This window comes from Amphiura filiformis, chromosome 6, assembly GCF_039555335.1.
Source record: "Amphiura filiformis chromosome 6, Afil_fr2py, whole genome shotgun sequence".
In the NCBI taxonomy this organism is placed as follows: domain Eukaryota; kingdom Metazoa; phylum Echinodermata; class Ophiuroidea; order Amphilepidida; family Amphiuridae; genus Amphiura; species Amphiura filiformis.
The window spans coordinates 36,011,746-36,028,949 of NC_092633.1; the positions used below are offsets into that span (position 1 = coordinate 36,011,746).

A 17,204-nucleotide genomic window follows, 5' to 3' on the forward strand; every position below is an offset into this window, starting at 1 on the left:
AGAGGTCAAAATTATTCCGATTTAGTTATAACATATTTTTCTGGTCATATGGACACACAAAATATGCTTTGACCTATCTATGACTTATCAGTGTGGATTTATATTCCAGAAGTCGTAGATAGGTCAAACTATACATTTTCCGAGTCCTCATAACCAGAGGAATACTTTGGAATTGGCTTATTTTTTTCCATAGGGAGTGCGTGGATTTCAACTGGAATAACCCGATATATATGTCTGCTTGATAAGAGTTAATACATTACTTCTTAATTCATTTTGTAGCACTTTCAGTGGCGTACCAGGACCACCAAGCCAGTGGGGGGGAGGGGGGCAAGGGAAAAATATCGAAATTGTCCCACTGTCGGACCCCATGTCAGGCCTGTTGGCAGATTGTTTGTTTGCCCACTCAAAGTTTTAATTTTTTTTTACTTTTGGTAAATTTTCCCTGGTATTTCAAGCTTTTTGTCCAAGTTTTTCAAGCTTTTTGTCCTAGTATTTTGAGCCAGGGGTAACCTGCTCCCCCGGTCGGTCGCCTCTGATCACTTTTCATCATCCTTTATCATATCTATCTCAAAGCAAGAGGCATGTACTGATGAATGTTTTCAGCTCTTGGAATGACAGTTGTTCATTTCTGATAGATTCCTGTTTTCTTGCAGAACCACAATATTATTTACTATTTCTTAAAGACATTATTTGAATTTGTATATGTGTGAAAAATTTTTCAATCAGAGGAGATTTTTGTACATTTGTTCACAAATAATTACAGAAATTAAAGAAGCAAAGAATGTTGACATATAACCTATAGCTAGCCTTTCCAATTTAAAAGCATGAAAGAGGAATCTAGAAATCAACATTTCTTAACATTTCAGTAAATAGATACATTCGTAGGATTGTAAATAAAATAATTTAAATATTTTTGTGTGACAAATCCATTTAAAAAGTACTCACAACTTAAGCTTTCACCATCTGAGGACTTTTTAAATGGTTTGTCAAGCAAAAATGTTTCAATATTTCTTCACCTTATAAATATATTACCATGTTATTATTAATATTGAGTTAACCTGGGGAATTAACTCATTCATTTTTTCATCTTAACTATTTAATCTCCATGAAATAATAATGAACATAATGGACATAACTACCAGATCTGTGTATTACTATTCCACAGAGGCCACTAATGTTATGGAACTTGTAAGCATGCATATGAATGTGTTGGATGTTAAAATCTTAGCAAGTCCTAACAAAAAAGCAACCTTGTATAAAGAAAAACAGTCTTGAAAAACAGTTATTAGAAGGACACAATTCTAAATAACATCAATAAGGATTTCCTGTGCATGCAAGGTAGTCAAATTCAGAAACCATGCATGTGCATTCTATATGCCTATCAGCAGATGGCATATGAGAGGTCAATGGACTTTCGTCTTCCTAAATAAAACTACCCATATTCTTACTTTTCATTCACATGCATACTTACATGTTTTGACATACCCCACCGCAGGATTTGTAAGCTAAAATTACTAACCGATATTATTTCTGTGAATACTTTCCTAGATCAGCCAGGGAATCAACACAGCCGTCAATATACACCTTTCTATTGTAACCCATCAAGTGAATATAAAATGTCCAATTATCGATCATTTTGGGTGTTGACTTCGTTAAGGCATATGGGTGTTATTGGTCTGATCATTCTGCCTTTCCAAAAAAGAACCTGTTTCTGGTTACAAAACACAGAATTAGAGAAGGAGAACCCGGACTCCTTATACCACCACACACAATAGCGCTGTCAGCTATGGGGAGAAAACTGGTGGTACTCTGGTCCTTGCCGACAGTGCATGGAGGTGAACAGAAATAATTCTGTCTCATCAGAAGCGTCTTGTATCGCGTGCAGGTCACATCAAGTGTGTCTCTCAAATGCGCCCATTGTCCCTGTTGCGCTTGGACAACCATTGCCTTGAGTGCATTCCGAGGGAAACCCCATTTTTACTCCATGCCTTTATCAAGATAGCAGCCGAGTCCTGGTTCTCCTCTCTAATTCTGTATTCAAACCTATGTTGATGACTGTAATTGTCAGGTTAGCCAGATCAGTAGATACCCCAAGGTGCCTTGATTGGACAAAACATTGAAAATGGTCTATAATTTTACATTTCCAGATAATTATTTAACTTATCATCATACAATATTTCTGAATATTAGAGTGCGAGGGAGTTAAAAGTTTATGCAACCATTCTTCGTGATATTGATAACTTATACTATGGCTCTTGACTGAAGTTTTAGCTACATATTTTCAACTACCCTCGTACTTGCAAAGTCTTCTGTGCATGATCACATCTATGATTTAACCACAGACTACTACAGATCATTCACAACCAGTCAAAGTCCCCATGTTTTGTATGCTGTGAATTCTCGCATATTCATGAGGGCTGATTGTTCCATCATGCCATGTCTAACAATCATGCCAGCATTGCGTGCCTTCACGCCATAGAGCTTTGCGCGTCTCCGTAAAAATATGTGGTACATGTACCAGTTTCGCCTGTAGCATTTCATGGAACAATCGGCCCTCATTGGGTGATGCTGTGAGATTTTGACTGTTTAGAAATTGTCTGTTATCTCTTTCGTCCATTTGTTTAACACATTTCCAAACTTTACATGCATATACTGAGACTAATACACCTGAAAGAATTTGGAGGAATATATTATCTTCATCTGCAGTTTCTCCAGTTTTGAATCTTTGACTATATCAACAATCACAGGTTTTTTGTGTGTCTACAGTCATAGCCTGATATATCGTGCTAGCATGTTGTATAGCGTCAAATCACTACCAGTTGATCAGTAACAGTCACTAGCTGTGATCAAAACACTGGTAGTGTCAAGCTGTTTAGCCCAATCGATAAGGCATTAGCCTCTGGTCCATTGGATGATGATGTGAGTTCGAGCCTGGCGCAGTCTCTGTTTCTCACTCGCTGCGATTGCAAGCATGATATATGGGCATTACTCCCTATTCCAGAAAAATACAGCATTATTTTTTTTTTTTTGGGGGGTTACAAATATTATCCTGTTTTGCCAAATGAAACATAGCTAAATCCTAATCCTTTAGTATTAACTGGCAATGAAAGTCACATTTTAATATTTGGGGAAATACGGACCAAAAACATGTATTTTAAGGTGTTTTTGTATGCTATAACAATCAAGCCCAAAATTCAAGTTAGACATTTAAATTTAAAAATAACATAAAATATTAAAATAATGAGCTGACTCACGATTTTGAATGTTTAGACTTGTGCCAAGTCTTAGATTTTTTTGACTACAATTGCCAGAAAGCATAAATTGCACCTTTTTTGCCCATTTTTCCTCAAATTGCAAAAAATATTAAAATTTGACTTTTCTTGCCAGTTAGAACTAATTAAGGATAGGGATTTAGCTATGTTTCATTTGGCAAAACAGGATAATATTTTTTAATTCCAAGATATTAGTGCTGTATTTTTCTGGAATGGGCATAGTTGGCACCTTGCTTACATGGGTGGTTGTTACATGCTTGGTACTGAGAGCATCTTGCACAATCATGTAGATTGGAATTGAGTAAAGAGAATTAGTGTAACTTAAAGGGAGTCTCCGGCAATCATCGTTCATTATGCCTTATATGTTAAAAAAATTCTTATCAAACACGATCACATGGTTTTATTGAAAACAAATTCATATTGACCATAAAAACGGATAAAAACAGTCGGCTTTCAACAAGCGATATTCAAAATTACTGCTAAGTGCAATGACGTAATGGTTATTTGTGCTCAATTGTCGTCAGTCTTCATTGTATTACTGGGACGTAATTGCACTCGACAATTTCAGCGCCCAGGAATTTTGAATACCGCGTGTTGAGAGATGGATGTTTTTATGGTCACTATGACTTTGTTTAAATAAAACCATGTGATTCGTGCTTGATAATTACTTTTCTTACATATACACATAGGTTTCATTATCATTGAGGTATAGGACTTTTTATTTTTTCGGAGAAGAGCAGGTAGGGCAACTACTTGATTATATTTCTACATGTTTATACGGGGATTTGCCATTTGGTCTAATACCATTTGGTCTAATATCCATTTTGTCTACACCCATTTTGTCTAAACCCATTAGGTCTATATCCACTACGTCCAATAATCATTTGGTCCTTTAACCATTTGGTCCGATAACCATTTAGTCTAATAACCAATAAGTCTAAAACCATTAGGTCTAATAACCATTTAGTCTAATACTCATTTGGTCTATAACCAATAGGTCTAATAGCCATTTGGTCTAATACCCATTTGGTCTACACACCATTTAGTCTTACAAGTATTTAGTTTGTTAATAAATAGACGAAATGATATTAGACTAACTGGTTATTAGACCATACGAGTATTAGACCTAATGGTTTTTAGACCAAACGGTTATTAGACCAAATGGTTATTAAAAAATATTAGACCAAATGGTTATTAGACTATATGGTTAGTAGACATACCGGTTATTAGACCAAACAATATTAGACTAAATGGACATTAGACTATATGATTATTAGACTAAGTGGCAATTAGCCTTTCTGGTAATAGACCAATCGGATATAGACTAAGCGGGAATTAGACCAAATGGTATTAGACCAAATGGCAATAGACCGTTTATACTACATACTATGAAAATTTTAGAAAATTTGCACGAGTCTGTTTTTTTTAAATCACATTTTTGTTCCTAAAATGGGGGTTATAGCGCCCTCAACGGGCACTCTCTCCATAGGGCTACATGTAAAGACCAGTCATAGACAAATGGTCCTAAAATAAAACGGACTTGTGCAAATTTCCTCAAATTTTGCATATGATGTAGATTTAACATCTGGAATGAATAATGCAAGTGATGTCGTTGCTGCTCTTCTAAATTCATTTTTAAAATGTCCGCCCCAGACCAAGGTGATAAGGTTGTGATTGCCGGAAACTCCCTTTAAAAGAAACTTCAACAGCTAGGGTATTTGGTTTTCTAATGCAAAAATGAGATCCATGCATTTGTTTGATTAATTATGCATGAAGGAAACATTGGTTTGGTCACCAAGACATCATTCAGCTATGGATGTGGTATTATGCAAATACTACATGGTTTGAAGGGAAATAGTACTGGCTACAAGCCTACCACCCTGAACCGATACTGGCTACAGGCCTACCCATCTAAACCCGAAGAGTGAGGGGTGGTAGTGACCCTGTTTCCAAGAAAATACCATGTAGTATTTGTTTTCTTACACCTCATACATATTCATGTAGGCCTATTTATGAGAGAATGATACCAATTCATAACATTTGATAAGAAAATAGGCACTAGGCCTCCCTGAGGGGGGAGGGTAGGTCTGTAGCCAGTACCGAGGGGAAAATAGTTGTTTCCATGAAAATACCATGTAGTATTGGTTTTATTACACCTCATAGGCCTACATATTCATGAGAGAATGACACCATTCATAACATTTAATAAGAAAATAGGCACTAGGCCTCCTGAGGGGTGGTAGGCCTGTATCGAGAACTGAGGGGAAAATAGTGACCCTATTTCCATGAAAATACCATGTAGTATTTGTTTTATTATACCTCATACATATTCATGTATTTATGAGAGAATGACACCAATTCATAACATTTAATAAGAAAATCTCAATTAGATGTTTATCCAGGTACTTATGCTGGACAAATTGTGTGTAATGGCTACACCCACTTTCCCCAAGTAGTATGTATATAAATACCATATCCATATCTGTCATTATGCATTCTTTCTTAATCAGTCACCAATCACCATGGACACTGCATGAAAGGTTTCAACACCAATTGCTCTGGTTTAAGGACTGATTCAAAGCTCTCATAGTAGCAATTAGTGAGTTGATGATCTTTATGTCACCTTGCTAATCTGTGGCTGGTTTTGTTCATACACAGATGCAGAAACTTCCAGAGCCAACTACATCAGAGGACAGTGCAGCCAACCTTACCAATATGGAGACAGAACTTGAGGGTGATGTCAGTGAAGAAGACGAAGCAGCTGACTTGGAGGTAGAAGACGAAGAAATCAAGAAAAAGATGGAGTTGGAAAAGAAACAGTCCAAAAAGGTGAGTTATTTATGTGTTGATGTGATAAAAAGACTAAATTCAATACCAGAAGAGTCAAGTTATTAACATAATTTTGCTTCATCTGAAATTATTTCTTATAGTTAACCCGCAGTGTTCAGACACAGTTCTCCAATGATGCCTCAGGTGGGATGTAGAAACAGTCAGATATTGAGTTGTTATCCTTCACTGAGTTGAACACTGGAGTCTTGCACAGAGGCAACCACAGTGCCTCTGTCTGGTAGCTTCTGCATAAGCCAACTGTTGACCACTGACACGTATATAGACTACCGAGTTTAGTAAATTGTTCTGAAGTAATTGTGATCACATTGATCAAGGAGTGAGGTTTTTAAGGTCCAAATGCTCTGGAATTCAACTATATTTGCTGGCAGATGGATTCCATAATTGTATTGTTGCTGCATGGGAAGAAAGAACATTTGCATGCATCATTTCTAATTGCTGGTATGATATACTTCTGATTGTGTGAGGTCTGCTGTATTAGGTATTGAGGAGCGAGATGGTGCTCCATTCATGCCAGATCTTGTACAGCAAGGACAAATTATGGATTCTTACTCTGGTCTTCAAAGTCTCCCAGCCCAATTCTGAGAGAATGTTTGTAACAGTCCTGTGATTGCTAGAGTAGTTCACTTTACCAAAGCTACCAGCTTGGATTCTTTCAAGTGATTTAATATCATGCTTTCTTGGACACCATGCTCCTGCAGTATATTCCAGGTGTGGCCTGGACCAGTGAAATATACACTGTGATGACCTTAATTTTCTCCGGACAATTCCATAGATTTCTTATCATTTTAAGTACCTTTTGCACCTTCTTCAAGCATGTTACTCAGCTCCAGATCCAGGTATGTTGTGCCTGCCTCCATGCAGCAATTAGCTCCACATGCTTTAGCTGGATTCAATTTGTTAAGGAGCTTTTCAACACTGTCAACTGTAATGTTCAGTGAAGGACAGTCCATGATTTTTTTCCATCTTAGGTGGTTCACCACTTTTATTTGTTAAAACACTTACAAATTGCTTGTTCAGGGTTTCAGCCTTACTGTTACTGACAATTTTGCCATGCTCATTCATCAGATCAGAAATGCCAATGTCTTACTTCCTGGGTTTTTTCAGGTAAGACCAAAACAGTTGGGATTGGACTCAATCGCTTCATCCAAATCATCCCTTTTGACTTGTTTTTAGCTTTCCTAAGTTCCACAAGGCTCATCACTTTTTAAAAATTAAAAAAAAAAACTATAGTACATACAAAATCCATAAATGAAAAAATGCTGAAAAGGAATTGCTGTACGCTGCAAAAATCGGCTCCTCAAATGGTTAAAACACACAGATAATGGTAAAATTCCTGTCTTCTGTACTCTGCTCCGGCACTCACTCGATGCAATGATTCTTCATAGCACTTCCACTCCAGCCATCGGCCTCTGCTAATAACGTCACAAAACTTAAGACAAATGCACAATAATCACAAATACTTGCAGTAAACAATAAACTTGACCAAATACTCCAGTTGTGTTGCTGATTGATTGATTGATTTATGTGATCAATAGATTGATTGATTGGTTGGTTCAATCGTACACTACCAGATTCCTATTGCTGCTACCCCAGAGGTACTCTGCTGCCAAGCTACTACAGTGATACTCCAGAGTACCTGTGTGGGTACTCGGTACACGTATCAGAATCACTTGTACAGTACACACACTGGTACTGAACTGATACTCTAGAGTAGCTACAAAGTAGCTGGGCAGCATGTACCTCTGTGATCGGCAGAAATAGGAATCTGGTGGTGTAGATTTGAGGTAAACTGTAAACAGTATTTCATAAATGATAGAAGTGCATGATGTGTATCTGATACTGCTACAATGTAGTGTTTCAGTGTATAGTTGCATGAAAAGCAAAGCATGAAAGCAATGCTGCAAAATTCTGCACATAAACCATCCAGAGCATAGCACATGCTTAAAAGCTCATTTCAGTTTTGTATACAGTTGTGCTGTCTAGCTAAAATAAGTTGCATTTATTTTACCAAGTAATATTTCATGGCTATTGACATTGGCAGGCATATAGATCCCGTTATCATTATACCATGGGTAACTATATCATCACAGTAACGCAGGGAGAAATGACGCTACTACAGCTACAAGTGAGATTACGCTACCCCATCCCTTGAGTGTCATCTTTGTTCAATCAACATTAACATGTGACTAATGTGATGCTACTTGGTATATGTTAATATTGAATCTTAAGGAATTTGTGGATTTTTACTGAAAAAAACATTAACATTGAATCTTAAGGAATTTGTGGATTTGTTCCTGAAAATAACATTAACATTGAATCTTAAGGAATTTGTGGATTTGTTCCTGAAAATTACCTTTAGAGTTCATTTACAGTGCCAGTCTTCCTTTAATAACTTCTAAAACCAGTCGTAATATGTACATGTAAAGCATTTTTTGTCTGAATCGTTTGAATCTTTTGTAAATCCAAGCTTAACAGTCCAATAAAAACCTGTAAAACTAATAAGTTTCTAAATTGTGATATATTATATTGTTGAGGTTCTAATCAGTTTCTAAATTGTGATTTATTATATTGCTGATGTTATTTACTTATTTATTTATTTATATATTATTTATTTATTGATTGATTGATTGATTGATTGATTGATTGATTGATTGATTGATTGATTGATTTACTTATTTATTTATTTATTTATTTATTTATTTATTTATTTATTTTTTTTTTTTATTTTTTTTTTTATTTACACTATTTATTGATCAATGTTATTGTTTTCATATTTATTATTATAATTATTTTTGTTTTTATTTTTATAATTATTATTATTGATATAAGTTGAAAATTCATATTTAAAAAGACATAACAAGCCAAACAATTTGAATTAAGTGTGTATAATAACCACAGTGTTCAAACCAAGGAGATAATACTCAAAAAGTACCAACTCAAAATTTGCCCATGTGTTTCATGTGTACTCAACACTTTGCATGCATTTTTGGCACAGCATGATACACACAGATTGCAAAAAAAAAAGATCAATGTTTGCTGAGCGCACAACAAAATTAACCAGAGGTATAGACGAATCCAATTTCACGCATTCCTACACCTCAATGGCCGCTATAGCTGTGTCCCCGTCGGCTCCATCTCACCTAAAATGTGAAATGATGCAGTCTTGGAGGGTATTTTAAACTGCATTCTATCACCTGTGTTACATGTAGACAAAAGAATGATGACAGTTTACAACACAAAAGAATCTAACATCAAATTTTAAGCAGCTTTAATCCACCCAATTGGGCAGTCACAACACCAGTTAGGTGCTGCGGGGACCCAATAATGGCAGACCAAATCCTGACCTTGACTTGGCTCGTTGGATTCGTCTATACTATTTGTCCTCCATGAGCAATATACAAACATGGTGGAGTTGGTACTCTTTGGTTCTACCTCATTGGTTATAACCTGATTGTTGTATTACCAAGAACATTGTAATTAAAAAAGTTGATGTATACCAATGTGACTATACTAGGAATTTCAATTGAATGAACACGCACGAACATCACACAGTGTACGCAAAAAAATTGTCACAATATGTCAGGCTGTGTTCATTCAATTGAAATTTCTGCTATAAGCATCATTATTTTGGCCATGTTAGTCATATTTGGATTTTTTAAATATATGAATGTTTAAATAAATAAGTATTGCTGCTGAACATCCTTAAAACAATGCTTAAACATTCAAATTGATGTATGTCGATCTTGCAATAAGTTTCTAAATTGTGACTTTTCAGTTCATATACCCTTCATAAGACTTGGACTTATTCTTCCACACAGAGCGTGGTTACCTGAATGGGTGACGCTATTTGAAATCTATACCCCCTGTGTGGGAGATTATCCTGGAAACTTTCAGTCAACTGGCCCTGCTTGAAACTAAGTTCAGCCCATAGCAGGCATCAGCTGTTAAGCTCAAAAGGTCGTTCATTCAATATTCAATATTTTGTCCATTTTAAAATCATTTTATGAACTGGAAATTGACACTAGCCCTAATATAATGGGTCCAAATACAATAGCCCATTCATGTGAAATATTGCCTCAGACCTCATGTTTTAACAAAGATGCCCCTGCATCACAAAATTAGAGAAGGAGAACTGGGACTCGACCGCCATCTTGATACAGGTATGGAGCAAAAATTGGGGGTATTTGGCTTCCCTCGGAATGCGCTCAAGGCAGTCGGTGTCATGCAAGAGCGACATGGATGATGGGCGTATTTGAGAGACACCAAGACGCTGAAGATGAGACGCAGAATTGTTTTTGTTCGTCTCCACGCACAATTGGTAAGGACCCAAATATCCCCAATTTTCTCCCCATAGCTGACGACGCGATTGTACGTGGCGGTATAGGGAGTCTCGGTTCTCCTTCTGTACCCTGGATACATATATATTTGTTAATTACTTTTATTAGCACCATGCTGCACACATTAAATGTACGCATGGCACTGCATGACTCAACTTATTTACTTGTTGCTTCTTTTATCATTATTTTGCCTTTTCTCTGATTTGCATTGCATTCCCTTCTTTTGCAAAAAATGCAAAAATGAATTGTATGTTCAGAGAATATCATCAACAAGCTCAATTTCAAATAAGTCGCAGAAGGTAAGCAATTGACTTTTTCGGTAAATCCCATAATCCTTTGCAGGTAGACCTGTGATATTGTCACGCCGATATACTCATCCTTACTGCACACTTCACAGCTTTGAAATGTGTGGAAACGATGTTCGCTAAACGATGTGCGCATTGGCGTGACGTCTAATGACGACATCTCGGGTCTAACTGCAAAGGCTTATGGGATTTACCAAAAAGGTCATTAATGTAAAGTACAATGGGCTATATCAGTCAAAATCCATACACCCCTATGGAAGACATGACCTATAATCTTCCACACAGGGGGTGTGAATTTCAAATGGGGTTTACCTGAATGGTTGACTCCATTTGAAATCTACACCCCCTGTGTATAGATTAAGGTCATGTCTTCCATAGCAGGTTATGGATAGAGCATACTGGGGTACTGGGGCAATCTATATGGCTGATCTGCACTTACACGCATCAATGTGGTATTACTGTGGCTTGCATTGCATCTGAACAAAGCAACACTCTCCCAACACGGCAACTTTTACTGCATTACAGTTGGTTGTTTGCATTGCACAAGATATACAAAGTGTAGTCAGTCCCTTCAAGCTTACCCATTATTGGTAAGGATTTTAGAAATATGCAAAGAGATTAGACCAAAGAGTACCAACTCAAAAATTATCCCATGTCTAATGCTGTGGTAAATCCACCATACTAGTTTGTCAATCATGTAGACCAAATTAGTGGCCAAAGTGACTGTGTTTACATCAAAGAGATTAGATCCAAAGAGTACTAACTCAGAATTGCCACATACATAACGATATGGTAAATCTGCCATATTGGTTTGTCACTCATGGCATTTATCAGCTAAAGTCCAAAATAGAATGATAGTTTGCGTCTTTAAGCTTGATTGTTACAAAGGTTTACACATGCAACACATGGCACTCAGTGGTGGGGGGGGCAAAATTGGTTGATTTTCACTTTGCTCCCTCCCCCAATATGCACCACCCCCCCTGAAAAAATTCCTGGCGCCGCCACTGCACAAACTTTGTCGAACAAACATTTTCTGGAAATTATCCAGAGGTTCACTATTCTGCCCTCCATGAGTGACCTGCAACATGGTGGAGTTGGACGTACTCTTTGGTTCTATCTCATTGGAAATACCAAATTGATGGGAATTGAGTGTCCTATATAGATTGCCTCTCAGAAACACTTACACCTTTTTGAAGTTCAATGATTCCATGCATGCTTGTATGGTTTCCCGCCTACTAATGAAAATCATCAGCTTTGAATGAAGTTCAGTGCGTGATATTTGAATTCACCCTGTTACAATCACAGCAATGGTCAAACCAGATTAAAATGTGCATTTAGAATGTCAATGTGCACTTGCTGCTAACTCAAGTTGACAGGGTGATTCATCATGCTCATAACTTTGCTTTATAATTAAGTAATGTTCAGGATTAATTAATCAAATTAGCAAAGTCCATTATGATGCACTTCATATGTGTGTCATTCGTCAGTTTCAAATGGTTATGAAGTGAAAACTTGTCACAATTGCCAAGTGTGCTATCATTTCTGAGTGGTGCATTCTTTTGGGATTTAACAAAACCAAATAATTTTCACCTGTTGAACAGCAAGGTCAGAATCCGGCAAGAATCGATTCTCGTCAAGAGATTTCTGTGAATCAAAGTTGTGTAGTTTACACAGAAATTAATTGTCAAGAATCAAATTCTCGTACTGCGAAACGAGATTCTTAACCCTGAACAGAGTTTAGCTAGCATCAATGCAAATGGGGCCTATGATGAAATTAGTAGAACTTTTTTATTTTCTTCCAAACTTAAACTTATTGATATTGATCATTGAACTTGTGCAATACGATAGGATGCTATATGCGCTATCAAGCCTGTCATTCATGCTTTTTTTCCATAGATTCGCTGTGCTTTAAGCTTAGTTTATATGCCTGACATTGAATTTGCACATTTGCGCTTTGCTTGGTTTATCTTGTTTATGTAATTAGCGTTCATTAGATTGTTTCCTTATGTTCCAAATTACTGCATGACAAATAATGGTTATTATATTATATCCTTTCTAGGATGTTTGTTTGGTTGAAGGTCTACATTTACTCAGTAACTAAAGTTCCTTGTATCTGATCCAAATTATACACTTACTTGTGAACGTTTCAGCAACCACTGTTACCTTTGTCAACACTTGATGAGGAATGACTGCATCTACTGACAACCCGGCCCCCAACTCAACCCCAAATTGGCAACCATGAGAGTTACCAAATAGCACGGAAAAGGGACTGACAACCGACGCTAGAGGGATTTTCAGCGTGAGTTTTTGGGTTGCCAGTTGGTTTTCCTTCTAGGGATTTTCTTGGTCTCAGCTGCAGGGATTTTCTTGGTCCCCTGTTGTCAGTAGATGCAGTCATTCCTCATCAAGTGTTGACAAAGGCAACAGTGATTGCTGAAACGTTCACAAGTAAGTGTATAATTTAGGTCAGATACAAGGAACTTTAGTTACTGAGTTCACTCTACCGATCCTGATGAATCTATTCAATCAGGTCTTCATTTAAAAAAAAAAGGAAGGTTTTATTTCAAACTCTAATGGTGACCCGCAGGTCAAATTGCTAGAATTGTACATTTATATTTTATCTTCCTTGTTTCAAATCAAATTTTATCCATACTTATCCCTGTGCTTTTCCATTTGAAATACTCACTCCCAGTTGAGGAAGATATAGGTAAAGCTATAATTCAGGGAGTGTACTCCCCCTGTGGCAGATATTTCCAAAATCTTCCACAGGGGTAGTGTGGATTTTAACTGGAATAGCCCAATTGACAAGCCAACAGAAAGCAAAAACATAACAAATTTTTGTAAGCAATCTTTAATTAAAATCAATGTACATGTGTAGTCTAGATGGTGCAAGGGGGACAATAAGTGAAAATTTCCTTTGCATAAATACAGCTGCTAACAGATGCATGCAATCTGACTGTGCACGCACAACCTTGCATACTTGAGTATACCATCCAATCACAAGTGAGATGGTTCACATCCATATCATGTTACGCACACGCAGGCATTCATCACATAGTGTCCGCGACAATTGTCACACTGTTGGCAGCTGTGTTCATTCAAATAAAAATTTTACTGCAAGAGGTGAAAGTTTTATTTTTCAATTTTCAGTTTTGTTAGAAGTAGAATATTAAGAACATTATTTTATGTGTAAATATATCTGCGCATGCATGGATGCATGACTATCTTGTTCATTTGGAGATATATATCTATATATATATTTGTATCATCCCAAGGTGATATCCAAATCTCAATATGTTTTGTTTGTTTGTTGTATAATCTTTAATGCAAGTTTACACAGATTTACATCATATTAATTACACTTAGATCATGAACTGCACAATTTATAAATATGAGTATGTTACAAATACTCGACCATTTATGGTAGTCTTTATATTATCAGATATGCTCAATTAACATATTAAAATAGTGCTATTTTTTGCAGCAAACTACATGTATCGGTACCAACATTTTGGTGTTATAAGGAGTCAAAGGTATACTCGATGAGAACCTTATAGCTTCAGATTATAAAGACTTTTTTCTTCATTTATGGCAGTATTCTGAAGAAACAAAGCCATCTATATACAAAAAGCATGATTTCAATGGATGTGCTTGAAAAGGTTGTCTGACTTCAGAAAAGGTTGTCTGACTTCAGTCACACATGACGAAAGCTTGACAATCTTTTCAATTGCACAGTGCACAATTCCACGGTGCACATGTCAAAACCTTGCTACTTGTAATGTGTATCCATCATGAAAGCCTACGTTTTTACTTTAGCTATCAACTTTTGCAGCAACCTTGATTGTATATATTTTTATTCCAATGTATGCCAAGGTTTTGATATTGTGATTTGTTACTAACTATTTATCAATACAAAATAGGCAGAACTATGCTTAGAGAAGTCTTGGAAGTTAATTTTTCATGCAACAATTAAGATATTGAAACTACATTATACAGATCATTCATATAGCAATGCTTATATAAAGCATGATAGGCTATGATAAACTACAAGTATATCATTATATAGGTGGATAGTGATACTACTACTTATCAGAGATAGGAAATGCTTGTACCCCTTTGGTCCTATTGTGTATACCCCATGTTCTCTAGTTTTTGTATATATTCTCATGGCCCCGTGAGCATCAGTATCTTGAACCACTATCCAGTCATACAAACATTTACTTCTTACTAACATGGAGGGATTTCTTACTACTACTTGGATCAAATCAATATTAATGAAACTTTCTGTAATTTTCTTCCATTGCAGAAAAAGGTGAAGTTAGCTAAGGAACTCTCAGACACAGTGGTATTATTCAAGAGTGTTGGCTTCAAAGGGTTTAAATATGCTAAGGAGAACTGTAAGTCATGCATGCATATCATAAAGATGGGTACACCCCGTCAGTCCGAACCAACGCTATTCCAAATTTTAAGCTTACCTAACGCTAACCCTAATCATAAACCTAACCCTAACCCTAACCCTAAACCTATTCCTTACCCTAAACCTAACCCTAAAATTCGGACTAGCGGTGCTTCGGACTGACGTTGTTTCGGACTGGCGGGGAGACCGACCCCCATAAAGATTACGTGTTGATTAATTCAAAAGCTGTAAACTAATATTTTTACCTCCATTTGTGAAAGTGGCATTGTAAGGTTTTTGTGGGAATGTTCAGCCTATTATTTTTTTCACTTCGGTGACATGTAAATTTATCTGTGACATATAATTCAATGGAATTATTCATTTTGAGAAAGTTTTGAATCCAAACCATGTTATGCCCCTTACTCATAATTGATGGTTTATTGGTCTGCAATAATGATAGGGTGTCACTGGCCCCTACTGCTTAGATCTGCATTATAATGACAGGGTGTCGTGTCACTGGCCCCTATATGCTTATGACCAAAGACACAAGCAGTATACTGCCAAATCCAACATCGAAAACCAGTGCGCATGCATGGATCCCACGTGATGCCATGACGGCAATTATCCTAAGTCATATATACGCATTGGCCGGCCCCGTGGCTACAGGTGTGTGATCGTCTGGGGGTTCCATATGACTTCTTTGTTCATCTTCTCTCCTTTTTTCGTTCCTTTTTTCCCTTCCGATAGGGTTGAGATATTAACATTTTCACAGTCGCATAAGCCTACATTTGTAATGTTCTATGTTCGCATGCAAACACTGACGCATGGATTTTTTGTCAATTTTTATTCAGACCAATTCTTCGAGATGTCATCACTTGTTGAAGGCAAGGCATTGGATCTAGCAACAAAATCATCATCGGCTCCTGACTTCGTAGAACATTCAAAGAGATTCTTCAGCAGAATATATCCAGCGGGACGGAGAACCAACTCATCAAACTACAACCCTGTCAAGATGTGGAACGTTGGAGCCCAAATTGGTGAGCAAGGCCTTTCTTTGTTTGTCCATATGTAAGTGACCCAAATTTTAGAAAGGGCATACTAATTTTGTGCACAAAAGAATGCGAGGATAAACTTTTTCTTTAACATATCAGGAAGGTACATGTATATACGAGAGTTTTCAAAGGGCATTTCAGGATCCACAGCATCATCCCCCAATTTTTATATCACTGGAATCCTCTGGCTACATAATGTTTATGTACAAAAAATTTCTTGCAGATTAATTTGTTTAGCAAAGATATCATGAAATACCAGAACAAATTACAACACATTGTCTATGGAGCAGTATAATACACATAATCATCATAATCATGCATAACTCGCAAACACAAAATTGGAAGCAAACGAAGTTTTGGGAATAAGCTTTTTTCGTGGATATCTACTGAAAAATGTCATAAAAAGAGGATGCTAGGATCACGAAATACTCATTTAATACAAGCGAATTAAAACAAATTCAAAGTAGGCCTGTGGAATCAAAGTTTCTTACTTCAATAACAAAATGTTTTCTGTTCAGTCAACTCAACTCTGGTTGAAAGAGTGTCCTGTAGATGTGGACTATGGCAAAAAACCGAACACCTTATTCCCTGTTGTAAATAGCATGTTTAAGCAGTGGGCATTCAAACCCAATATGTGACCCATCACATCGAAACACAGCAGTTGTCGTCAAAAATGAACTCGGAAGATTTCTTTACCAAACTAAAGGACTGTTTTTAAGCTTTAAAATGGCACCTCTTCCATTAATATCGCCTGTAGAATGGCAATTTTATGTGACAAATACAGTTCAAATTTCTTATTATTTTCTTTATTTTTCGGGACACATTTTCTTTATTATCTTTAAATGTGAGTTTCCGACAACTGCCGTGTTTCGATGTGATGGGTCACATATGTGCTTCCATCCTCGAGCAGGACTTTGTGAGATAGGTTAGGGATTTCACTCGACATCATGGATCTTGTTTAAGATCCTAATTTTAGCACATTCGACATGCAA

General features: G+C 36.7%; 1 protein-coding gene across 6 annotated transcripts in view; it reads left to right on the forward strand.

The window, feature by feature from the left end:
• Positions 1-17,204, forward strand: part of LOC140155346 (1-phosphatidylinositol 4,5-bisphosphate phosphodiesterase delta-4-like) — a 112,326-nt gene that overhangs the window by 90,092 nt on the left and 5,030 nt on the right. For 4 of the 6 annotated variants that reach the window (XM_072178152.1, XM_072178153.1, XM_072178155.1 and 1 more), the window contains 4 exons: positions 5,931-6,101; positions 10,717-10,758; positions 15,071-15,161; positions 16,012-16,197. In XM_072178152.1, coding sequence (XP_072034253.1) covers positions 5,931-6,101; positions 10,717-10,758; positions 15,071-15,161; positions 16,012-16,197 — 490 coding nt within the window. The remainder of the gene's footprint in view (positions 1-5,930; positions 6,102-10,716; positions 10,759-15,070; positions 15,162-16,011; positions 16,198-17,204) is intronic. The other 2 variants (XM_072178154.1, XM_072178157.1) reach the window with 1 other exon arrangement.